This window comes from Carassius carassius, chromosome 28 (genome assembly GCF_963082965.1).
Source record: "Carassius carassius chromosome 28, fCarCar2.1, whole genome shotgun sequence".
In the NCBI taxonomy this organism is placed as follows: Eukaryota; Metazoa; Chordata; class Actinopteri; order Cypriniformes; family Cyprinidae; genus Carassius; species Carassius carassius.
Window position 1 is genome coordinate 6,878,296 of NC_081782.1, and position 26,692 is coordinate 6,904,987.

Here is a 26,692-nt window from a genome sequence, read left to right on the forward strand (position 1 = left end):
TATTATATAGCAAACTTTAACTATTGAAAAAAATGGATCACATTATGTTAGCAAAAAATAAAAAATCTTAGGTGATTAATACGTTTACAATCATAATCTACATGATACATGATTACATTGAGGATTGTGCATATGCATGAAACAAGATAAGTTTCCTTTTGTCCCTTCTCCTTAGATTAGGTGAGCCACTTGTCTATGCAGTTCTTGTAAACTGTGAGGTTTGAATGCCAGGAAGTATGGTGTACACCAGGGACGACACACTTGACCACGGCTCCCTCTGAGTTCAGTGTTTTCAAGCCAAAAGCATCTCTCAGATACCACTGGGGAAAGTGGAAAAATGATTAGGACAACTAAACTGCACCACTAAATTCAAAGCATTAAAGGATTAATTAATCAAAAAATGAAAATCTGATGAAAACCCACCCTCAGGCCATCTAAGATATAGAAGAGACTGTTCCTTCATAAGAACAGAATTGGATAAATTTATTACATCACTTGTTCACCAACAGATCGTCTGCAGTGAATGGGTGCGTCAGAATGAGAGTCCAAACAGCTGATAAAAACATCACAATAATCCACATGACTCTTAAAATCCTCGACTTTTTTGCAAAAAAATGGTGTTTGATCTGTGCATATTTCTCTCCTGATTCAGACAAGACAGCTTTTTCACTTTAGAAAGCAATATTATAGAGATCTTAATCTAGATACAATGATTTTAAGTTAAAAACGTATTGATGGATTTTTTTTCTCACAAAAGCTTTTTACTTCACGAGATAGTAATTGATAGACTGGAGTCGTGTTCTCATTCTGACGGCACCCATTGATGGCAAAGGATTCATTATTTAGCAATTGATATCATGCTAAATTTATCCAAATCGGTTTAGATAAAGACACAAACTCATCTACACCATGGATTGCCTGAGAGTGAGTACATTTCCTTTAACAACCTAAATAAAATCAAAAGTAGTTTTACAAAATGATTATAGGAACAAATGTATCCACTCACATCCTGCTTTTCCATCTCAACCACAGTTTCATTACTGTCATAAAACCCAAAAATACTGTGGGGGGAAAAAGAGATAAACTGTTAAAAGATATGAAATGACTTTTATTCAGGGACTGAGTTTTAGAGATTGAAAACATGCTCTAAAAATCCACCACATAATCCTATAAGACCTTTTGAAGTTCAAACGCCACTCTACATGTTTCTCATATTCATTCCAGTCTGCTAAACACCACATTAACCCCTTCCCAGCATGACATTGATGATTTCTAACTCTGACAAACTTTAGATGCTCAATGTCCCGTGATGAAATATTTGCAGAGACCTTGACTCCCATGGTGTAATAACTCCATCATCTTGTCCACCGATCAGCACCAGCTTCTGTATGCGCAGGAAGCTGTCTCGCCACGCTGCAAGAGAACAGCAGCATACAACACAAATCAAGGCCACTGAATTGAAAGTGCACAAACAACCCAAGCAAAAGCTGTCATCTGAGCAGCGTATAAACACAGGATAGCAAAAGCCATGTTGTTTGAAATTACCTGTTGAATTGGCATGCTCTATCTCTCCATTCAGTGGGGCGAGATAGATGCTGCTATTTAAGTATCTCTCTCTTTGGTGTGGATCTACAGGGAAGAACAAGACAGAGAAGGATGTGCTGTGAATCAAATGAAATGCAGAACACTGATTTGCATGAACGTGACACATCCACTTACCATTCCAGTAATTGCAGATAGATATCCGTTGTCCGTATGTAGTGTAACAAAAATGGTACAGTCTTGACTTGATCAATTTAGGGAAAACATATTTCAAATAAGACGAATCTGTAAAAGCATGGACAAAACACTTACAAGCGCTTCTTTAAAGAAAAGAGATGTTGTGGTGTGTGTAATGTAGGGAGGACAGGACGGACTGACCTCCATACTGGCCAGCTAGTGGTGAAGACAGTAATATCAGAGAGTGAACATTGTGCGTCGGCAGGGTTGCAAGAAGTCCTCGGCATATCAATCCACCTTTGTAAATATGATATAAAAAAACAGTTTGGTGTCAGAATGAATTATTATTATTATTTTTTTTAGCAAGGATGCATTGCATTAAATAGATCAAAAGTAGATCAAAAATTCTGCTTTGCCATCACAGGAATAAATTACACTTTAAAATATATTAAAACAGAAAACCTTATTTTAATTGAAATATTATTTCAGAATAATGCTGTTTTTACTGTATTTTTGATCAAATAAATGCAGCTGCGGTGAGAATAACAGACTTTTGAATGGTGTATATGTAACAAATGTCTTATTGGATATAAGTTTAGATGACCTTGTGAGAAGCAGATGAGATGGACACCATCATCAGCGCTCTCCATGATGGGTCTGACGGCCTCTCTGAATCCATCTACCTGTTGCCACAGTGGCTTCATACTGCAAATGTAGTCATAAAGTGCTAGTGTGGTCACTTTGGTACCTGGATGAGACTAAAACACAGTGGAAAACAGAAGTTGGTGAGTTTCATCCTTGATAAAAAGGAGAACTACCAAATATAGTGAACTGTAAGATGGAACTGAAATGCCTTTAAAAATGATATGGTTTTTTTTTTTTTTTGAAATCTTTTTAAAATCACAATAAAATAACATTTAAAATATGATGTAAAAATACAAATAGAAGTGCATTAGTTATTTTACTTACATTAAATTTACTTATATAGGCCTAATAAAAAAGGTTAAATAAAAAAATTTAAATTACAAAATCAGATGATCTTACCTGATTGATAAATTTAGCCAAAATATCAAACTGTCTGGGTCCATCTAATATCCCGTGGACAACAATAACTGGTCTGTATCCCATGACGGAGGACAGAAGAAATACAGCCCATATAACAACACATGGTCTGCAGCCATCAGTCATCAATCCCCCCATAAAGGCACTCCGACGATATCTCTCAATAATCTATAAATTGAAACCAATTTTTATTTCTTTAATCAAAATTTTAGTAGGTTCCAAGCACACTTGCCCAAGGGTGACAACACGTTCTGCCAAAAGAGCAAGCTCTATCGAGATTCGAGATGTTTATATCTGGTAAGTTGTTCCGCGTGTGATGTTCTGTCACAGTTTGAGGTGATGCTTATATCAACCACTTCCTCTTTCTCACCAGATGATGTGGTTCATCGAAGAAATGCATTTCAAGTACTACTTGAGAATATGTCACATTGTTTACTTACATAATTTTCTTAGTGACTGCAAGTTAAATAGGAGTTTCTACAAAGGGCTCAACAGTTTTAATCTTTCGGAGCACTACATCTATTAAAGCTACCAGTCACTGATAAACTAAAATACATTGTTTTGAACATTCTTTACAAAATATAGCTATATATGATTTTACAAAATAGGCTATACATAAAAAGTTTTAAGGACATTTTTAATTAATTATGTCTTAGTTGGGCATTATATTACACATTCGTTTTAATAGATAATGCATGCGACGCGTCCACCGGAAAATATAACGATTCATATTTAAGCATGGCACATCTGGTGCTCTGAACGCTTTCAATGTAGACTTGTATTTTGACAGGTATCATATATGTTCGTTTTGTGCCGCAAACTATACAGGATTCAAATAACACGGTTCCGTGGAAACACTAAAATATGTAAACGTTACAGTCTGTTGTCTCCAAGCATCGGTGCATGAAATAAAATCCAGCCAGTAACATCTATCTAATATTTTTATCTAATTATCTAGATTTGCACTGAGAAAAGTTACATGTACCACGTGACCACGCCGTCTGATTAATTGACGATCTAAGCGATAATTTAATTTTCACATGAATTATCAAAAATCATAGCAGAACATTTAGCGACAACTACAAACCAGAGCAAATATTGACCAATTTCATATAAATATTACCTATGTATTCGCTTAGTTTGTGTCTATTGCTAGACCACGTTTGAACGTGTAACTCAGACTTTTATTTTGACAGGTCGCTCACAGACCGTAGTGACCCGGATGTAGCCTTCATGTTTTCATAGGAGAAAGCGTGTGGAGACGCTACGCTAACGTAAGTCTGAAGTTTCTTCTGTATTATGATACAGTCGTGTATGTATTGTGTATTTGTATAAAACACATCTGACTGTACACGTTGCGGCTGTTTTCAAGTACAGCAATTAATAAATATAATTAAGTGTCCGCTGTTAACCAAACTAGTTTAGTCTCAGTTTCTACAGAAATTTTCTTGTACACATACATTTCACATTCAATATAATTTGACGGCTTATTTAAATGAAATTTTGAATTCGAGTTGGTTACGAGAGTGTTATGTAGTGTTTCACATTATATTATGATGAAAACTGTATTGATGCATTCTCGTGTAATACTATATGTGTTGTGTTCTTGTGGACAGTCACAATGGCCAATCTGGAACAGTGGGTTAGTGACCAGCTCCATGACATCCTGGGTTTGAGTGACCGATATGTGGCCCAGTTCATGATCGGTCTGGTGCAGAAGTCTTCTGGACCTCAGGACTTTGTGGCTCGGCTTGAGCAAACCGGAACCATTGATATTGATCAAAGAATCACAGCGTTTGCACATGAGCTGTACAACAAAGTAAGTGTATTCACTCAGTATGTTTAATGGAATTCATAAATTAAGATATACACTTACATTTAATGACTTTCCATTTCAGGCTCCCAAAAAACATGTTGCAGAAAAACCTGCCAGGGCCGTGGAACGACAAGTCATGGAAATGGAGAGAAAGAACCGAACCTACACTCTTCTGGAGGACAGTGAGAGTGATGGAGAGACGGCAAGAGAAAGAGGAAAAGAGAAGAAAAGTAAAGACCGGGACAAAGGAAAGAAGAGAAAACACCTCAGACAGAAACGAGATGAAAGTTCATCGTCCAGTGAAGAGGACAGCAAAAAGAGGTAATTATGTCGGCTGTCAATCTTTTAGATGCTGCGGACCCCCAAATATGAAGATCCTCTTGCGATGGACCCCCGTTCTAAAATTTTGTTGTATGCAGAATTTGTACTGTGAAAGAAAAACATCATAAAATGAAAAAATATTTGGAATATATTTAGTTTCTATGAAGTTACATTAATATTTTTTTCCCTACTGTACCATTTCCATTACATGTATTTTATTGATTTATTCATTCATTGCTTGTTTTGCCCATTTGTTTACTTCAATCTATTTTGGATGTATTTAAATTAAATTATTTCTTTTATTCATTATTTATTTTAATTATTAATTATGAATTATATAATTACATCAAACCCTAGCACTCCCTCCTGGCTCCCTGTGTGTCCCCGGACCCCAGTTTGAAAAGCCCTGGGCTAATGCAAAACATTTTCAATAAAAGGCTTTAAATTTGTCTCATTCAATCAGAAAGGGACAACTATGCATTTCATTACTGTACTTTTGTTCTCAGTGGTTTCTCCTGTTTGGTCTTTGACTCTTTTAGCACTAAAGTTATAGACGAGTCAAAAAAAGCTGCCAAAGAAGATGAGGAGGAAGAATGGGAGCGGGAAGAGAGAGAGAGAATTCAAGATCTGGAAGAGAGGGATGCATTTGCTGAACGAGTGAAACAGAAGGACAAAGACAAGACGAGACACATACTTGAGAGAAACGACAAAAAGGTAAAGCTAAGCAAGATCTTGTCTACTAGTTTCCTGGTATGATCTAGGAAATTATGAGTGCTAATGATGTGCGTTGTCTGATTTCATCATCTCAGGCTTATGAGGAAGCTCAAAAAAAACTAAAAATGGATGAAGAGGATAAAAAGAAAATGGTGAGGAAGTCTTAAATTGTACTTGCAAGCAAAAGAATGTTCTTTTGTTAATTTAAAATTTTATGATGCGAACATGTTGACCTGATTAATACAATATTCCAGTTTGTAGAAATCTGTATGAAGCAGCAGTGATATCTGTTAACATTCAGTGTGGTCTCTTCAGCTTCCAGAGTTAAGGAAACAGTCCCGATGGCAGTATCTGAGCAAAAGAGAGCAGGAGAAGATTGATGACCTAGAGGCTGAAATTAAGGACGAGGAATACCTCTTCTCCACTCAGAACCTCACAGAACGGGAAAAGAAAGATTTAGAATACAAGCGGAAGGTCAGAGACCTGGCTCGAGACTACAAGAAAGCTGGAGCGAAAGAAAAAGAGGAGAGAAAGAACAGATACTACATGCCAGAGGAGAAAAGAAACAAGGTGATGAGCTACAGGGGGATTATGGGATATTTTAGGATATTTTAATACAAACTGACAAGACTGGGATATTTAAATCAGTTAGCAGTACCTAATATCAAGGTTTCCTTTTTTTTCATATAATTCATAAATTAGTGCTTTTATTCATCAGGGATGCATTCAATTTAAAAAAGTGACTCAAGACTATTCTATTTCTATTTCAAATGAATGCTGTTCTTTTAGAACTTTCTCTTCATTATAGCAGCAAATCATCATATTAGAATTATTTCTGAAGGATCATGTGACACTGAAAACTGGATTAATAATGCTGAAATTTAAGCTTTGCATCACAGGAATAAATTACATTTTAAAATATATTATAATAGAAAACTTAAATTGGAATAATGTTTCACAGTATTACTGTTTTTACTGTGTTTTTGGTCAAATAAATGCAGCCTTGAGAGAAACGGAAGAGAAACATCTTATCAAGCCCTTAACTTTGAGGAGTAGTGTATATGTGTTATTGGAAATTCATACAAATATTTATTTGACATACTTTATTATTAAATATTTAGTAGTTTTCTCTTGTCCTCTTTGTCCCCTGCTTTCAGTCCATTCCTCAGAAAGACATGGAGCTGGAGTTTGAAGAGACTCCCAGAGAGGGAGGTGGGGAGCAGGGCCGCTGGGAGGAGGCGAGAGTGGCCACTGCCACCCTGCAGTTCGGGGCCAGAGAAGAGCGGGAACGCCGGATAAAGGAGGAGCAGGAGAAATACCAGCTCATTCTAGAGGAAGAGGAGATGATCAACTTCGTCAGCACGGCCATTACCATGAAAGGAACACTGTCAGAAATGGTTAACATCACTGAATTATATTTTACCCACATCATGATGTGACCCTGGACCACAAAACCAGTCTTAAGTGTAAAGCTGAACAAATAAACTTTTACGTTGATGTACGGTTTATTAGGATCGGACAATAATTGGCCAAGATACAACTATTAAAAAATCTGGTATCTGAGGGTTCCAACTGCCAGAAAATCATCTTTTAAGTTGTCCAAATGAATGCATAATGAATCCAATGCATATTACTAATCCAAAATTAAGTTTTGATATATTTACTGTTGGAAATTTACATAATATCTTCATGAAACATGATCTTCACTCAATACCCTAATGATTTTTGGCATAAAAGAAAAATCAATAATTTTGACCCATACAATGTTTTCCTGGTTATTGCTACAAACATACCCCAGAACCTTAAGACTGCTTTTGTGGCCCAGAGTCACATATTTCCATGTCTTTGATACAAGAAATAATAACAATATTGTATCTTCCTATTTTCTTCAGGAAAGTGAACCCGAGTTATCACAAGCTGAGAAGCAGAAGCTTTCCATCCAGGAAGTGAGACGCAGCCTCCCCATCTTTCCTTACCGAGAAGATCTTCTCGCTGCCATCAGAGACCACCAGATGTTGGTCATAGAGGGTGAAACCGGATCTGGCAAGACCACCCAGATCCCTCAGTATCTCCTGGAAGATGTTCGTACTTGTAATAAAAAAAAATATTTACTGGCAGATAGTTTTTAGGATTTTTGTGGATCCAGCACTGGTTCATGTGCCTTTTTTCACACAAGAACATAAAAGTATCTGGAACATTCAGGGCCTCTTTTTTAAAGTTTGATGTGTGAGCATTAATAGTACACATTAGCTATAATTTCATTACATTTAAAAAAAAAAATGTGATCAAAAAACGTTAACAAAAAAAGGTTGCATTTCTTGATCATTTTCTCTTTTCTTTTTCAGGGGTACACTAACGGAGGAATGAAGATTGGCTGTACTCAACCTCGAAGAGTGGCGGCCATGTCTGTAGCAGCCAGAGTCGCACAGGAAATGAACGTCAAATTAGGAAATGAGGTCAAAATGCTTACTAAATGTGTGATTTTTCTATATGATGAGCCTTCAGATTTGCCATTGTGTACAGTTAAAATATTTGCATACCTGAAAATTGTAGTTTATCTCTGTGGCAGATTTGTAGTTTTTTGATCAGCGATGTTGCCATATTTTTCACAGGTGGGCTACAGCATCCGTTTTGAAGACTGTACATCAGAACGCACTATCCTAAAGTACATGACTGACGGCATGTTACTCAGAGAGTTTCTTACAGAGCCCGACCTCGCCAGCTACAGGTGAAAACTTCTCTTAAACGGTTAATATTTTAAAGGGTTTGTTCACCCAAAAATGAAAATTCTGTCATTAATGACTCACCCTGATGTCGTTCCAAACCCGTAAGCTCTCTGACCCTTCCATAGACAGCAAGGGTACTACCAAGATCAAGGCTCCGAAACGTAGCAAGGAGATCGATAAATAATTCATGTGACATCAGGGGTTCAACTGTAATATTACAAAGCTCCAAGAATAATACAAAAATAACTTTTTTATTCAACAATTCGTCTCCTCCGCGTCACGCTATAGCGCCATTTTGGAGAGTATCGTATATTCATGTGCATACATATGTTGTTTACGTACGTGATACTCTCAAAAATGTCGCTATAGCATGATGCGGAGGAGACGAATTGTTGAATAAAGTCGTTATTTTTGTTTTCTTTGCACGCAAAAAGTGTTCTCTTAGCTTCGTAATATTACGGTTGAGCCCCGGATGTCACATGGATCATTTTAACGATCTCCTTGCTGGGTTTCTGAGCCTTGAAGTAAAGTGACATACAGCCAAGTATTGTAAACCCATACTCAGAATTCGTGCTCTGCATTTAACCCATCCAAACACAGCAGTCCACACACACACTGTGAACACACACCTGGAGCAGTGGGCAGCATTTATACTACGGCGCCCAGGGAGAAGTTGGGGGTTCAATGCCTTACTCAAGGGCACCTCAGTAATGGTATTGCCGGCCCGAGACTCGAACCCACAACCTTAGGGTTAGGAGTCAAAATCTAACCATTAGGCCACAAATTCCCCCAAATCCTCCCACAACTTCCCCCATCCTTGATTGTGTAAGGATGCTTGCTGTCTATGGGAGGGATAGAGAGCTCTCGGATTTCATTAAAAATATCTTAATTTGTGTTCTGAAGCTAAATGAAGCTCTTACGGGTTATAAGTAATTAATGACAGAATTTTCATTTTTGGTTGAACTATCCCTTTGATATTTACTTACTTTACAGAAAATAATATTTGAATATTTGATCTTTTAATTTTGTATGATATAGAAGTTTACCTTTACAGATAATATTTTTGAGTTTAAAATATGACTGCCAACATTGCTTTTTAATTGTCTGTTTTTCTGTGATCAGTGTGATCATCATCGATGAGGCCCACGAGCGAACCTTGCACACAGATATCCTCTTCGGTCTAATCAAAGACATTGCACGATTCCGCCCTGATCTGAAGGTTCTGGTGGCCAGCGCCACTCTAGACACAGAGCGCTTCTCCTGCTTCTTTGATGATGCTCCAGTATTTAGGATTCCAGGTCGTAGGTTTCCCGTGGATATCTACTACACGAAGGTAATAGACCGTGGTTAAAGCAGAAGACATTCAGTTTGTCATACGATGACATATATATATTATGGGTGAAATGTATTGTATATTTAATCGTGCATGTTTATTTTTGTATTTAGAACTCTAATGCTCATTAAAATTCATAATTAAAGGAAAATTAATAACACTGTCATATGTAATCAACAAATTAATTCCTTTTTCATGTAATGTGATACTTAAATTAACTTTTAGCAATTAAAATGATTTTAATTGATTTATTTAGTCTAAATAGTGTAGAGTTTTAATATCAGCCATTTAACCGATATTAGTCATAACATGGAAATAATTATCACTTTATCGACTAGACTTTCTCTGACATGGGGTAAGAATCCAGTTGTGATTTCTCTGATCTATTTTTGCCTTCATTTGTACATTGCATATTGTTAATATGATTTGACTCTTGCTTCAGGCTCCGGAGGCCGACTACCTGGAAGCATGTGTTGTGTCAGTGCTACAGATTCATGTCACTCAGCCGCCAGGAGACGTACTGGTGTTCCTCACAGGACAGGTCAGTCCTTGGCCGTATCTATCAGTGCATACATCTATTAAGAGTAGCTGTGTTGCGTCTGAGTCATGACGTAGCAGTAAAAAGCTTTTCCAATACGTCACTATCAATTTTTCCTTTTGACACAGTCACTTTTGGCTGATGATAACATACTGCTTTGAATTGATATGTTGTGAAAAGTGCTATACAAATAAACGTAAAATTAAAAATGATTTCATTATTAAAGTGTTTATATCAGGTATATTTTAATATATATTTATAATATTTATTGGTAACAAGGTTGCCAGAGGTATTATATTGGAGCTGCAGCGCTACTAACAACATGCACTGAATATATTTACACTAAACTAACCCTGCATCCATTTCCTGTCTCTTTCCACTGTTTATCAATAAAGAAATAAAATGCACTGATGTAAAATTAAAAAAAATGCTTTGTTTGTCAAAATAGAAAATCTGTAATTAGCCAGAAAGATTGAATGTTCTGGTATTTGTGTATTATGTATATCAGGACAGTTTGTGGATCATCAATAGTATGATGATATTTCTATTGGTAATATTGAAGTTTACGGTGTGCTCTTGTGTTGCAGGAGGAGATTGAAGCATGCTGTGAACTTCTACAGGAGAGATGTAGGAGACTGGGCTCGAAGATATCTGAACTCATTGTTCTGCCCATATATGCCAACTTGCCTTCAGACATGCAGGCCAAGATCTTCAATCCCACTCCGCCTGGAGCACGCAAAGTAAGAGAAACCAGCAGGGGGCAGCATATCTGTTCAAATCTGTGGAAGATTACTGTATTTAGTTGAAAATGTTTTCTTAGCTGACGCTTTTATCCAAAATAAAATCAGACAAACCAGACCCAGAGATGCAAATTCTTATGGAAATGTTTTTCTACATTTTTTTCGATCATCTTGATGAATGTGCTAAACTCGGGATATGAATTTCTTTAGTAACTGTGTGTGTTGTTTTTGGGCTACAGGTCGTGGTGGCCACAAATATCGCAGAGACGTCTCTCACCATCGACGGCATCATCTACGTCATTGATCCAGGTTTCTGCAAACAAAAGAGCTACAACGCAAGAACAGGAATGGAATCTCTTATTGTCACTCCCTGTTCACGAGTAAGAGAAGCTTCTAGCAACAGCATTGATCTGTAAAGTATGCAGGAAACCCAAAAAGTGTTAGACAATTAGACATTTAGATTTAAGATTGTAACAAAATGTAGTTTTATTCATTTCTAAATGTTGTTAGTATTAATCGTTATTAATAAAGAATTGTTATAAATAGCAACAGCAACAATAATTATTTGCTTTCTTGATTATTGTTAATAGTTATGTACTAATAAATGATTATAAAAGGACACATTATGTTTATTATTAGTTGTATCAGTATCATCAGTAATATTCATAATACAATAATAGCATTATTATACTATAATTATATTGTGTATATATATATATATATCAATTATAGCAACAATAATAATTACTACTATTTAGTATCAATATTAATTAATACATTAATACATTAATATTACTAACAAATAAAATGAATTACTATCCATAAGAAGGATAAGAAGAGCTTTACCACATGTAAATAGAGACGGGCCTATTATTTATTGTCACTTGATTTTGAGTCTTGAGTCACTCATTTAAGTAAAAAAGTCATTACATATAAAATGTTTGTGATTTTTTTTTTTTCTTGAGAAATAATAGTAATGCTTTTTTAGTTAATAAGTTTAAATGATGGTTAACACTGATGTTTTGAAGCAGTGATTGATAATGTGTTTTGTTATTGTGCAGGCATCTGCCAATCAGAGAGCAGGTCGTGCAGGAAGAGTGGCTGCTGGGAAATGTTTTAGGCTGTACACCGCCTGGGCCTTTAAACATGAGATGGAAGAGACCTCCATCCCTGAGATCCAGAGAACAAACTTGGGCAATGTGGTTCTGCTGCTCAAAAGTCTCGGTAAGAATGAATGAAATTTTTTCTTCCTGACTTCACCATGACAAATCCACATGCCAGTTTGATGGATATGAAATTCTCAGAAAGATATTCAGACAATGCTATCAGACAATGCTAAGTATGGCTTAAGTGTCCAGATGCTTTTTAGGCCATTCCACTAAGGTTCTAGTGTTGAGTGTCTTTGTAACTGGCAATTTTGGGGTGTGGTATTTTTTAATTGGAACTTTAATGCATATATAAATAAACCTGACACTTATTCACTCCCTATAATCAAACACAATGTGTATTTTAATATGTGCTTAAAATCGAACGTGTTTTTCCTGATCTGTGTGCCAGGCATAAATGACCTGATTCATTTCGACTTCATGGATCCTCCTCCTCACGAAACACTGGTGTTGGCGCTGGAGCAGCTTTATGCCTTGGGCGCCCTTAACCACCTAGGTGAACTCACTAAGGTGTGTAAAAAAACTTTACAACCCTATAATTATGCTATAATATAATACAAACTTTGGTAAATTCAATTGTGTTCACAACACATTTACAAAGAGGTTTACAACAAAAAGCTGGTCAATAAGGGTTCTGGACCCATCAATGAACTAGAAATAAATGACTCTACAGCTTTCCATTTATGAATATCCCCTCTGGAAATATGCCAATATTTAGCTCTTTCATCAAAGGTTTTGACTTTATTTGTTTCCTCTTGCTCTTTAGCTCGGCCGAAGGATGGCTGAACTTCCTGTGGACCCCATGCTGAGTAAAATGATTCTGGCTTCTGAACAGTGAGTCAAAATTGCAAATTTTGTTATGTACTCATCATTGCCTTTTACCTGGAGTTGTTATTGTGATGTTTTAAACATTGCTCATCGGTCTGTCCTTCAGTTATAAGTGCTCTGAGGAGATTCTAACCATAGCGGCCATGCTGTCGGTGAACAACTCCATCTTCTACCGCCCCAAGGACAAGGTGGTTCATGCCGACAACGCTCGAATGAATTTCGTTGTACCAGGAGGAGATCACATGGTGTTGCTCAATGTATACACACAGGTGTGTTTATGTATGCACTTGGAAATAGCGCTCAGATCAGTCTAAAGCTTCATACACTTTTTCATACACTTATTTGTCACATACATGGTTATATGGAGAGCATATGACCAGCAGTTGAATGCATGTGCTAACAGAAATGATTTGTTATTGTCAGAATACTCCTCACCTCTAGCGTGACTTTGCTATGGGAGATTTGCAGCAGATGCATTGCTGAACAGGTTATGCAGGCCTCTGCGGGCGTGTGTGTTTATGTGTAGATGCTGAAGCAGGAAGCTCTTGTCTTGTACAATTAAAACTTTGGAATGAACAGTGTTTTGTAAGAATGACTGTTCAAACAGCAGAAACACTGTATTAAAAAAAGCATTTTTGGCAGCATTTGGCATCTAAAATAAAGCGTTTAGAAGTTTCTTTGGTTGCTAGATTACAGAAGTGCTCAATAATTTAAGTTATGAAGCAGGCTGTATTTAGTAAATATTAATTACAGTAATGTTTTCACTTTACTGATCCTGATTGTATTTGTGCCATACAATATCATAATTTCTTCTGAATATTTATGCCTTTTTGGGACCAAAAGTAAAAATGTCTTAGTCTAAAACAAGGTTTTTCATCCAATCAATTCAACCTTTCAACTGGACCCTCTATGCATAAATATATATATTTTTTTGTGTAAAATATTCATATTTTTTCAACCATACTTTTTGTTTTGTTTTAACAAAACAATGTGAATATGTATCTCTAATTGCACATTGTCACATGAACTACCATTCATAAAACGGTCTGATAACCTAAAGTATAAATCACAGTAATGTTCATAAGAGTCGATTGTGGATCCGACTTCTCTGCTTGTGGTGTGTTTGTTGTTGCATGCACAGCAGACACAATTGTTGTATTCATTAGTATTCAGTTTTTTTTTTAAGTTGGTGGGTAAAGTAGTTCCCTTTTTACTTTTAATCGAACATACCAAAGTAATGATTCTCAAATCAGTGATGGAGTCTGTTGTAAACTCAGTAAATTCTCTGAACGATTCACTGCCTGAGTTTTTCTCTCTTTCTCTTCATTGGGTAGGGAGTTGCTCCATGTTCAGTTCAAGTCAGACTTAACAAAAAAAATTATTTGCAAATCAATGAGGGAATTGATTTGAAACGGTCTGATTCCAAAACACTTACTCACAAATTATTATTTATCAGTTTGTGACTGAATCAGTAAAAAGAATTAATCATGTGTTCGTGAATTAGACTTCACTGCTCGCGCTGTTTATTGTTGCGTGCAGTTTTTGTTTGCCAGAAAAGAAAATGCATTCAATAGTTTCTCTCTTTCTCTGTCAGTGGGTAGAGAGCGGTTACTCCACTCAGTGGTGCTTCGAGAACTTCATCCAGTTTCGCTCCATGAAGAGAGCTCGAGATGTCCGTGATCAGCTGGAGGGGTTGATGGACAGGATCGAAGTGGAACTGTCCAGCTGCAGTGGTGACAGTGTGCCCATTCGCAAGGTGATTTCCTTATTCCCCCTTCCTCACTTTCTTCCTCCAGTGATATTGTGTTTGAGCAGAATCTTGCTGCTTTGCATGTGATTGCTATCTTGACTTTATGAACTTGAGTTAACCTTTATAGACTCTATTAACTTTAAAGTTTTAAGATGCTCTTATTTGTGGCCCTTACGAGCTTAAATCACTGAAGTAGAATTTGTGGCATAATTAGCATTTTTACTATGAAGGTAAGTGCTTGCTTGTCTTATTAGGGCTTTTCACATTGCGCTTAACCCAAGGTTAACATGTTTTTTTAGTCCAGGTTACATTGTTTTTTTGTGAAGGAAAAATATTAAACAGGGATCATTCAAACAAACTTAATGAAATCAGCTTTCAAGAGTAAATATGTCTCTTGTGTGTTTTTTTTTTTTTTTTTTGTACTTCCTGTTTTGTGAGAGTGTCACGAGCGTTTGTATAGTGTCACTATGAATCATCAGTATTTAAAAGACAATGTTATTTTTTACATCAGAGTATTTCATCATTCAGACTAACACAATAGCTGGATACTTACATATTTGCTGACTGTGTTGCTACATTTTACCAGATGCTTTTGGTTATTTAAAGGTGTTTAGCATTGATGAAATCCAGGTGACTAAGAATCATTTGTGGTATGAATAAGTGCACAAATCCTTTTTTTTTGTCTGATTTCAGCAGCAATTGAATTATTGCAAAATTAGTCAGTTATGTAGTTTATTGATCATTATGAAAAATATTTCACTCAATGCCACTACTGTTTAATTGAAACCAAGTATTTCTAGAGATGTGTACAAAATAAATATCAATACATTATAGTACAACTTCACCAGATTATGATCTAAATGTGATTTTCTTTCATTTTTTTCCAGGCGGTGACTGCGGGATATTTCTACCACACGGCACGCTTGAGTAAAGGGGGATATAAAACAGTCAAACACCAGCAGACTGTTTTCGTCCATCCCAACAGCTCACTCTTCGAGGAACAGCCACGTTGGATGATCTACCACGAGCTGGTCTTCACCACCAAGGAGTTCATGAGACAGGTATGGAGTCGCACTTCACTGTATTTTTAGTCTGATATCACTTATGTTATCGCATCCAAGCATCAGATCACAGGGTAAGTCCACCCCAAAAAATTTCAGTTCTGTCATTATTTACTCATTTCGTTCCAAACTTGCATATAAATTTATTTCTATTTGGAACACAAAAAATTTTTGGTTCCCATTGATACGAATATGGACAAAAAAATACTATAGAAGTCAGTGGGACCTGAAACGGTTTGGTTACCAACATCTTTCAAAGTAGTAGGTTCAGTAGAAGGAAAATCATACAGGTTTGGAGTGGAGTGGCATGTGAATGTGTGAAATGATGACGGCATTTTCATCTTTAAGTGGACTTTAAAGGGATAGTTCACCCTAAAATAAAAATTGTCATTAATTGCCCACCCTCATGTCATTCCAAACCCATAGGATCTTTATCTTCATATTTGTTGATGAAATCTGAGATCATTCTGAACCTGCATAGACAGCAATGCAACTACCACATTCAAGGCCCAGAAAGGTAGTTAGGAAATTGGTAAAATTGTCCATTTGACATCAGTGGTTCAACTGTAATTTTATGAAGCTAAGATAATATTTTGTGCTCAAAGAAAACCAAAATAATGACTTGATTCAATGACCCGACAGTACCACGACGCATCATTTAGATTTTTTGGGTGAACGATCCCTCTAAGGTTAGGTATTGGAACAGGTGTTTGTTTTTTTCTCTTTGAGTCTGTAAGCAACAACTTACACACATAGTAACGCACTAAAATCCACTCCTAGCACCTTAGAATCATTAGATTTGGCAACCACCAAGACTACCCTACATTCTTGTCAGCAAGTTTTGCATGGAAAAGCACTTAATATTTCTTCAGAAAATGTAAAAATATGCTTTATTCTAAATGTTCTATCTGTTTTGCAGGTGATCGAGATTGAAAGTGGCTGGCTGTTGGAAGTGGCTCCTCATTATTATAAGAACAAAGAACTGGAGGACAGCAGCAGTAAGAAGATGCCCCGCAAACAAGGCAAAGCCCGTGAAGAGCTGGGCTGATCCTGAGATCAGCAAGCAATGTTTGGAGAACAGCGGTGTGAGACACATCAGTGTTCAATGGGAGACCTTATCAGACCTTTCGTTTGGTAATTTGCTGATCTGTGGAAAGTATCTAGGAGATTTTGGAGACCCCTAATTTTTATGTTTCAGCTGAAGTTGTTTTCATGTGTTTGAATGAGGAAATATATTTTTGATTACGAGGAAACACGTGGTGTTTTTTTATCATTTATATACTAACCTCTGAAACTATTTAAAGAAGAATGTGATCAAAGGTCATGCTGTTGTAGGTAATTAAGTGCAAGTGATTTCATAAATACACAGAGATGTTTTCTATGATATGTTATGCTAAACCTCCTGGTAATTGTCTAAAATACATGTTTAGGGAAGAGAACCAGGAGGAAATTCTCATACTTCAAAATAGGGATAGTAATATGGATACATTTCACAGACAAAGGTGAAAATAGGGTTTACCATTAAAACATCAATATAAAAGGGCAGTATTTATCAATGCAGAAAGGTTAAGGTGTTACAACAGGCACACCCTGCAGTTTGTTAGGATAGTCAAGTGTGGATATATCATCTCAATCCAAGAGCTGCTTTTTATATTTTACTAAGAAAAGTTCTGATAGTTTAATATATAGCCAGCAATCAATGATTGGTATTTTCCAGTAGTTTTTGTAGTTTCCACCTAAAGCTCCCAGATGTACAGAAAGACAGCTGAAATTAGTCATTGGTCAATGGTTGTTTTTTTTGAATGATTGGCACAATATTATATGGTCTTGTTTGTTTATATTATTGCGTTTATGACTATGTGATCCAAAATAACACCAGATTTTAATCAAGTTTTTGGACGTAAACTAGGCCATGACTTAAGGGTGATTCATAGAAAATGCATTTTGACATCAAATGAGATGTATTAAAAAACAAAAAAGATGCATTTTTTAAAAGTTTAACTTAAAAATTAAAAAAGAAACAAACACGTCCGTGTAGTGCATACAGAAAAACAACTGAAGAACGTGTTTTACATTCTTTTCGAAGGTTTTTTTTTTTTTCCAGATTCTGCATTCCATTTTGTTTTTCAAGGGTTTTTCAAATTACATGTTCAGTTTTGTTTTCCTTTTGAAAGGTTATTCAGATAGATTCCGTGTTCAGTCTTTGTGAATGTCTTTTTTTCTCATGTGTATGTGGACTTAATATCTTAAGAAAATGTCACTATTTCTTGAGGAGGTTTTTAAATTCATATGAATTGATATGATATGATTTATACAAAGAAGAATGTATTCACAAGGTCCACCCCTAAACCTAACCTTCAGAGGGTCATAATTAGATCATATGAAAATTGTGAAAAATGTTGTACAAATTCATACTAATTAGCCACGAATTCACCAAAACATAAGATGGTTACGAATTTCAGTGTTTGGTGTAAATGATCACTTATGAAAGTTCCTCTGCTTTTCAAGTATTTGGAACCAAATCATCAAACAGTCTTACGTAGGAAAGACCAGACAGGATGGGCTGGTTTTCACTCATTTACAAACCGGCAACTTATCTGATGTTCTTTACATTTTAAATTCTCACAATTCTGTTTTTCTGATCCTGCCACGGAATAAAAAATAAAAAAAAGTTCAGACTTTTCTTGGAGTTGCGACTCGCGAGTTTGTCTCACAATTCTATTTAGCAATTGTGACACTTTTTTTTCCAGAGTTGCAAGAAAAAATTGTGTGATTTAAAAAGTTGCAGTTACCTTTTTATTTTTTATTCCATGGGAGAAACAGGCTTTCCTACCTTGCTTTGTTCAAACAATGAAACTACAGTTAATCACAACATCATATGTTCCTGCTAAAAAAAAGTGGAAATCTGATGCAGCCATGTCTATTTTGCATACAGTTTATCTAATCATCTAAAGTTGCTCTCGTGTCTCATTTCTCATTATCACCAAATCAGTAATGGCATCAGTGTGTTGACAACAGCTCTTAATACAAGATAAAGGTACAGGTATGACGGGTATAAAGTAATTTACAACAACAAAAGGTATGAGCCTTTATCATCAATACATGCATAAAATGTTCACATGCTGGAATGGGAGAGTGCTTCCTTCTCACTTATCAGGCATTGTGTATGTGAGAGAGAAAGAGAAAGTGACTTTCTGAGATCTTCATAGACTTCCCTATTGTTCCCATCTAAATGGTAAATATTTCCAGTTATATGTAGAGGAGTAGGAAAAATGTGGACTTATCATTTGTAACTAACGACCTAGCAACATCCATCCAGCTCTTGCATCATGTCTGTGATTTTTGCATGGACAAACATGATATTTATATAGATATTTATATCGCATAGATATTTAGAGCATTGTTATCCACACTTGTTTGATTCAGTTTCATTCAAGGTCAGCAGAGAGGTTGAAAAAAATAAAACGCAGGTCAGTGGATTCCTCACATTCAAACTAGAGGCGTTCCAAATAGCACCTGAGCTAGTTCAACAGGTATGACGGTCAAAGGAAAGAGGGAGGATTGTGCAAAGAGGTGGAGACCCGTTGCTTATGTTAACTAACAGATTAGTCTCAGAAAGGACTGAGGTAGACAGAAAGGACTGATTGCACTCCTCTCATGCTGCTTTACTGAATGCACACCTAGTCTGGAATATGTGCTTCTGGAGCCAGGCGAACATCTGGGTTCAACTGCTCTTCAGCTCATAGGTAGTTGCATGTTTTTAGAAACTTTTTTCTTTTTCACTTTAAAAGAATCACTTTTCATTTTGAAGGATGTGATCTGAAATGATTAGTCAGTATATGCAAATGTAGAGTAATAATTAGTAAGTTTACAAATGCAGGTCAAAAAAAAGGGCTTGATGTCACATATGGCTGTATTTAAACAAAGTTTGAGTCAACTTTGAGTCCTGTTACAAAAATATGCCCTGTGGTAGTTGTTTTGTAAGTTTGAATCATTCTTGAGAATTCTCTCCTACAAATTAAAATTCCCAAATCATATTTGTTTGCATATATTGTCACGTTTTTCATTTTGTTTCATATTTTTTATCCTGTTTAAAAAGCTTTTAATAGGCTGCTTTATTCTATTATTTAAATGAGAAAACATGGCCTTTTGATGTGTTCAATTAAATATATCTTCTCTGATTATTTTTGGGAAATTAAAGTGGCAAAGACTTTTTTCTTTAAGTTGTGTTCTTAAAATTAATTGACTTTCAAAAACAAAACCTTCAGTGACAACTAGCCCCGGTGTCGCCGGTAAATGTAGGGTGTGTTACTGTCCAAATAGTGACAGGTCTCAACTGACTTTATCTGGTTTGTGCTAAATATGTGGGTGTGTGCCTTCAATTTAGGAAGTCATTTAGTCCAAAATATATTAATTATACCAATGCTCTGAAAAAGAACGTACTGTATGTGGCTCAATTAGTTGATGCACCTGAAAATTTATGTTTTGATAAAAGCAGACATTTATTTTACATTTTGGACTATTTGATTCCAGAATAACTAAATTGAACTTAGATTTGACATATATTACAAGTCATATTCAATATGTTTACTATTAGACATTCCTATTTGGTGACTTTCATGACCTGACTCAGCGTTAAAGCTTAACCATAAGCATACAGAATGAAACTGGGATCTGTACCCTGTTGGAAACCTTGATATTCTGGTTTACATTCCTGTACAGAGAGACTTCAGAGTTTAGGTCAAACACTCTTTTGGTATTTTCAAACTAATTCTGGGTTAATCTTTCAATTTGAAAGGCAGTTAGCACTGAAACTATACAGTGCTATAAAATGAATCAGCATGCTGTTTAGCAACAGGTGATTAGAAACTACCTCATAATATTCATGCACTTTGCACAGATGTTTTCACACACAGCAAGTAGTTTCAGCATAAGAGGAAGTTAAAAATGTCATGAGTATTATTTTTGTTAAGTACAAATTGACCAGGCAAAACCCCCACAGATGGATAAACAGGTTGTGCACTCAGTTGATGTTCATTCAGTGTTATCAACCTCATAAACATGCAAATAAGAACAGGAGCCTGAGGTTTACAAATCTACAGTGTGTTAATTCCTAACCCAAGATTACTTATGAACAGTGTAAAACATGGAACAAGATAACTCAAAATTGTTAACCCTGCATATGAAATAATAGTCAGACAAATCTATTTCTTTGAAGAGCTTTTTAAAACTTTATACAAAATAAAAAAATAAACATTTGCATGTGTGTTTTTGTTGAGTATCATATTTGATAGAACATTGTTAAAAATAGAAACTATTAGTAGATTGTATAAAACAGGTTTTTCAGCAAAGTTTTGATCTTACTAATAATTTAGAGTTTAAGAATTCCCCTGGGTTAAAGATTTCAAATATAAAAGATGACCGCTGGGGCAAACTTAGAGCCATCCAAGGCCTATAATGGAATAAAAAGAAAAACAAGCAATAACCACTAGTGTATGGCTGACTACTGCTGATAAACTACTGTTCTCGTCACACTTGACTGCTAATGGTACAATTTAGTTTACAGTCTCCACCCTGGAGTTACATAGCTGTATGCTTTAGTGACCTGAATTTGTTCTGTCCAACTTTACATACACAAGCTCTTAAAGGTCATGCTGCACTCACAAGTTCCAGAGCAGTAATGAAATCATGTGACTGTTTTGAATACCATTGATTGTACAAGGTTATTTATCGACATATATGGTTCTATGAAGAGCCTTTAACATCCATGGAAACGTTCCATTGCACAAAAGGTACTTCATTGTGTAAAAGAGGCCTTTAAACTAGTTCTTTTAAGAACTGTTCAATAAAGTTTCTTTATTGGCATCAATGGTTCCATGAAAATCTCTTAACATCCATGAAAACTTTCCATTGCACTAAAGGTTCTTCAGATTATTCAATGGTTCTTTTAAGAACTGAAAGGTTTTTTGGGAACCCAAAATGGTTCTTCTAAAGTATGGAGTGTATTTGTGACCTAGACTGATAGTGTTTTCTCCATCTTCCCTCACAGGTTTCTCTGTTCAACACTTCCCTTTTTTCTTAATCTGTTCCTCTGGATCTAAGGCTCTACATAATGAGTGATGGCAAAGAGAAACCCCATGGCAGCAAAAAAGGGCCCAACGTCAAGCCGAAGCTTGACAGCAAGGGCAGCTTCAACCTGGGAGCTTCAGAGCAAAGACAGAGACAGAAGTCTCTTAGGAGAAGCCGCAGCAATGAAGCAGAAAACCGGCGTCGAGAAAGTAGCCGAGGTAGAGAACAGGGCAAGAAAGAGGGAGGAAGGCATCAACGGGGTCGCAGCGAGGAAGGAAGGAGGCGAGACCGTGACCCTGAGTCTGGACACCACAAGACAGCGCAACCCAGAGATGACCTGCAGGACACAGAGTGCATTGTGTGCTTCTGCAGCTTCGACAACGTCTTCAAAGCTCCAAAGTTACTCTCCTGTGGACACACGTTCTGCTTGGAATGCCTGGCACGCATCAACGTAAATTCTCCAGAGATCAAGACGTTGTCTTGTCCGATCTGTCGGGAGCTGACGGAAATCCGACACGGCCGAGATCTACCACAGTTGGGAAATAACGAAGACATCTTCCGCAAACTTCCGGCTGAGATGCAGCGGGCGCTTTCTGTGCGATTTAAACGCAGCAAGGGCAAACTCATTCTCAAGAATCCTCCACCAAACAGCTCTGTTAGGACCTCCTTAAATTTGCCGGTGTTGAAGAAGAAAGAGGAGCAGGCCGGCGGTAACCCGCTTGGAGTCATGGAGGAAGGTCTTGGCCAGGCAACTATGATCGATGTGGGAAGGCCGCCAAGCAGGATGAGGGGTCGCATGAGAAGGATAATGTATTCCAATCAGTGCTATTATGCCGTTGTTGCAGCCATCATCACAATCACTGTTGCTTTAATGCTGGTGGGAATCTTCACCTTTGTGGTGATGCCCTTTATGCATAGCAGACCAATTAGACCATTACAGAACCAAACTTCTCCAGATACTACGCCTTGAGAGATGAGGAAACTGACAGCGCTCAGGAAGGATGATTGGCAAAGCAAAACAAGCAATTCTTGGTGGAGCCTGTTACATTGAACACAACACAGCATTTCTTTTGCTTTTGTGCAAGACGCTTCAGACAGGCTCGATAGGAATGAACTGGAAAAACTTGAACATATGATATTTTACACAAACTGAGACATTGTTTTGTAAAGGTCTTTAAGAACAAGAGGCAACAATGATGTCTGTTCTGACCAGTGATGAGCTGTATTTTCTAAAGTATAAATTAATGGAAATTTAAAAAAAAGTATATATATATATATATATATATATATATATATAATTTAAAGGGCTGGATAATATTAAATAATAATATCATCATACAATATTACTATGCCATTTGATTTCATGAAGAATTCTGTATTTTCATGTATTTCTTATCTATATGGTTTGTGGTATTGATGCTAAAGGACAAAAATGTGACAACTCGCCAATGCAAATCACCTCAGTCTAAAAATGTGCACTGCAACACTAATGTAAGCTCTTAAATGTTCTTTCTTGTGTTAGAAATACATTTATGAGAAACAGATACTTCTTTGACATATGCTGCATATAATCTTTTTTTTTTCTCTTGCACAAATGGGAAGAGTCCAAAGTGGAAAATAATAAATGGTTGAGACCGTTCTCTGTCTGAGTGACATAATATGCCTACAATTACAACTTCAGTCAGAAAACATCTACAAGTATAAGAATAAACTTAAATTTGATATTGTCAATGGCTTCATAATTTCATAGACAGACACGTGACTTACAAGTCACCTTAATTAAATGAAGCGTTAACATTTCACAAGTGCATGGGAACAGCTATATCAGCAGGACTTTAATATCATAAATAGGGGTAAAACTAGTAAAGGCATATAACTCCATATACACATAAGGACAAAACAGCAGATGTGTTGCAGGTCTGCTCTGATAGCAGCGTTAAAACAATTTTCAAATGCAAATACTGAAAATGCAAGTAACCTAACTTGCGTAGTTTGAATAAATATGGTAGAAAACATTTCCTATTTATTTATTAATATCTATGCCATGCATCCAGACAAACTTGCACATTTTGGACAATATTAGACAAATCATTGTTGGGGACTATGGATACTATTCTTACATTATTTAGCCCAATGATTGGTTCACGTGTCAGACTGCTTCTGCCAAATTGTCAGTTTCCCTATCCAGTCATTATGCAGTCCTGTTTCACATTAATCACCAGGTATCCATCAAAAAGAGAGCTCAAATGCCCTCCAGTGTACATTCTGTACAGTGCAGACATTTACAAGTTACAAGAAATCTCATTTTGCTTTCAGTATTTTTTTAAATGCAGGCCTACTTATCCATTTCTCCTCCATTCCATCCATTTTCCTCCGCTTTATCCTCTGCAGGGTCACAAGAAGATGGAACCCATACTAGTGTCAAAATATAGCATATGTTCAGGTCAATATTTGGGACATTATGTCCTCATAACTGTTGGAAGGCACATGTTTATTTATACAACATAGCTAGTAGGCTATCTGTCAGCCTGTCAAGATCATGTGCATGTTTTTAATATAGGTTAGAGGCTATGTTTTTTTGCTCTTTTTAATTTTGTTTTATATATTTTATTTATTTGTTCTGGTAAATTAGGAGATGATTATTGATATATTCTTCGTTCAATTTTTTTTTCTCTAAATAAAAGACACAAAAAAGTTAAACGAAGCTCTCGAAAATTCAGGTAACCATCAACGGAGCGATTGTAGAACTGGACCATTGACAAATCGTCAATATTGTTACTAAATGTACATTTAATATAAATAATGTGAAAAAAACATGTTAGTTTTAAATATCCTAAACATATTTTGGCGTTTGACCAATAGTAGCCTAGCGATACGTCCTTAAACAAATTGGGGGTTTTCACACTATTCCTGATTTCCTGCAAGTGCTTTAAAAATTGAAGTTTTCTGCTCGTAAATAACTTTAATTCTCATACTGTGTTCACGAGGGGTACAAGTGAAGTAGCTTACACGATTTTGCCCACATGCAGGTTGTTGAATAACCAACACCCGTCGATCTTACACAGTCTCGTAGCGGGACTCCATAACGCTGGGTAAACTGAGCCATTCAGAGTCAAAATCGGGCTCTCGGGTCGCTTTACCACTCTTTCAGTAGCAACGAGTGATTTTAGTCGGCTTTAATCCTAAAGACTGCATTTAAAAAGACCACAAGAGTCCCAAAAGAAAGTCTGCGATGACTTCGACGCCATCCGCTTCAGCGCTAGCTGTGCTCCGGTGTCCAATAATATGAGGAAAGAAGCTGCCTCCAGTGGGAGTGTATGGGCTTGGGATGACATATGGAGACTTGGTTAAAACTTATTTTCGCTCTCTTTGGGCCGGGGATTCATATTTCACTGGGACCGAGTAGAGACTTCCGGAGTTTTGTCCGTTTCATTGCGATTTGAAACGGAAAATCGTGAATCCAAAGATCTTTTGGTCTAAAGCTTTCCAAAACGGACAGAAAAATATTAACTATGAAGCATTAAGCAAACCAAATTATTGAACTTCGGACAATACTTTTGCTTTTAAATACCAATGTTATAGAGTTTTATTCAAAAACAACTTGCTGCTGCGACTTGTTCCCCTGGATTCATAGACAAGGCTTAAGCCTAGTCGACTAAAGTGTAAGTCTGAGCTGTTTCAACTGAAAGAAACTTGCACCGACTGATCTTATAATATATCAGTGCCTTTGTTTTGTCTCAAGATGCACACCAGTAATGTTTCTTCTAAGGCATGTTAAAAAAATTACTTAAATTTCGTAATTGAACAATGGCCTAATCCTGGCTTAGTCTAAATCCTTTCTGTGAAACTGGGCCGTTGTATTTGTGTATTTTGCACTCAGAACAAGAGCACACTTAACTACAGTAATGTAAACTTGTTGTTTTTTCTTGGCTTATTGTGGATTTTAAGGAATATCCTGATAGTCTACAGTCGTGGCCAAAAGTTTTGAGAATTACATAAATATTAATTTTCAAAAAGTTTGCTGCTAAACTGCTTTTAGATCTTTGTTTCAGTTGTTTCTGTGATGTACTGAAATATAATTACAAGCACTTCATATGTTTCAAAGGCTTTTATCGACAATTACATGACATTTATGCAAAGAGTCAGTATTTGCAGTGTTGGCCCTTCTTTTTCAGGACCTCTGCAATTCGACTGGGCATGCTCTCAATCAACTTCTGGGCCAAATCCTGACTGATAGCAACCCATTCTTTCATAATCACTTCTTGGAGGTTGTCAGAATTAGTGGGTTTTTGTTTGTCCACCCGCCTCTTGAGGATTGACCACAAGTTCTCAATGGGATTAAGATCTGGGGAGTTTCCAGGCCATGGACCCAAAATTTCAACATTCTGGTCCCCGAGCCACTTAGTTATCACTTTTGCCTTATGGCACGGTGCTCCATCGTGCTGGAAAATGCATTGTTCTTCACCAAACTCTTGTTGGATTGTTGGAAGAAGTTGCTGTTGGAGGGTGTTTTGGTACCATTCTTTATTCATGGCTGTGTTTTTGGGCAGAATTGTGAGTGAGCCCACTCCCTTGGATGAGAAGCAACCCCACACATGAATGGTGTCAGGATGCTTTACTGTCGGCATGACACAGGACTGATGGTAGCGCTCACCTTTTCTTCTCCGGACAAGCCTTTTTCCAGATGCCCCAAACAATCGGAAAGGGGCTTCATCGGAGAATATGACTTTGCCCCAGTCCTCAGCAGTCCATTCACTATACTTTCTGCAGAAGATCAATCTGTCCCTGATGTTTTTTTTTAAGAGAAGTGGCTTCTTTGCTGCCCTTCTTGACACTAGGCCATCTTCCA

At 36.6% G+C, this 26,692-nt stretch overlaps 3 protein-coding genes across 3 annotated transcripts; 2 read left to right on the forward strand and 1 right to left on the reverse strand.

The window, feature by feature from the left end:
• Positions 1 to 163: 163 nt before the first annotated feature.
• LOC132107815 (lysosomal thioesterase PPT2-like) lies at positions 164 to 4,017 on the reverse strand. The gene is made up of 9 exons (XM_059514055.1): positions 3,905 to 4,017; positions 2,764 to 2,949; positions 2,324 to 2,477; positions 1,921 to 2,016; positions 1,720 to 1,827; positions 1,546 to 1,629; positions 1,329 to 1,413; positions 1,007 to 1,061; positions 164 to 320 (listed from the first exon to the last, which is right to left on the reverse strand). Exons 2-9 carry the CDS (start codon positions 2,917 to 2,919, stop codon positions 177 to 179), a joined length of 882 nt encoding a protein of 293 aa, XP_059370038.1. The 5' UTR covers positions 2,920 to 2,949; positions 3,905 to 4,017; the 3' UTR covers positions 164 to 176.
• On the forward strand, positions 3,961 to 17,027 carry dhx16 (DEAH (Asp-Glu-Ala-His) box polypeptide 16). Its single transcript, XM_059514048.1, has 21 exons — positions 3,961 to 4,055; positions 4,398 to 4,600; positions 4,680 to 4,918; positions 5,458 to 5,632; positions 5,728 to 5,784; positions 5,948 to 6,202; positions 6,790 to 7,029; positions 7,525 to 7,713; positions 7,978 to 8,088; positions 8,245 to 8,360; positions 9,481 to 9,691; positions 10,134 to 10,232; positions 10,817 to 10,969; positions 11,209 to 11,349; positions 12,031 to 12,193; positions 12,527 to 12,645; positions 12,902 to 12,969; positions 13,070 to 13,232; positions 14,558 to 14,719; positions 15,601 to 15,774; positions 16,694 to 17,027. The coding sequence occupies exons 2-21, from the start codon at positions 4,403 to 4,405 to the stop codon at positions 16,820 to 16,822; spliced, it is 3,162 nt and encodes a 1,053-aa protein (XP_059370031.1). The 5' UTR covers positions 3,961 to 4,055; positions 4,398 to 4,402; the 3' UTR covers positions 16,823 to 17,027.
• A 2,251-nt stretch (positions 17,028 to 19,278) lies between these two features.
• Positions 19,279 to 22,902, forward strand: rnf183 (ring finger protein 183). Its single transcript, XM_059515077.1, has 2 exons — positions 19,279 to 19,520; positions 21,824 to 22,902. The coding sequence occupies exon 2, from the start codon at positions 21,887 to 21,889 to the stop codon at positions 22,811 to 22,813; it is 927 nt and encodes a 308-aa protein (XP_059371060.1). The 5' UTR covers positions 19,279 to 19,520; positions 21,824 to 21,886; the 3' UTR covers positions 22,814 to 22,902.
• The last annotated feature ends 3,790 nt before the right edge of the window (positions 22,903 to 26,692 follow it).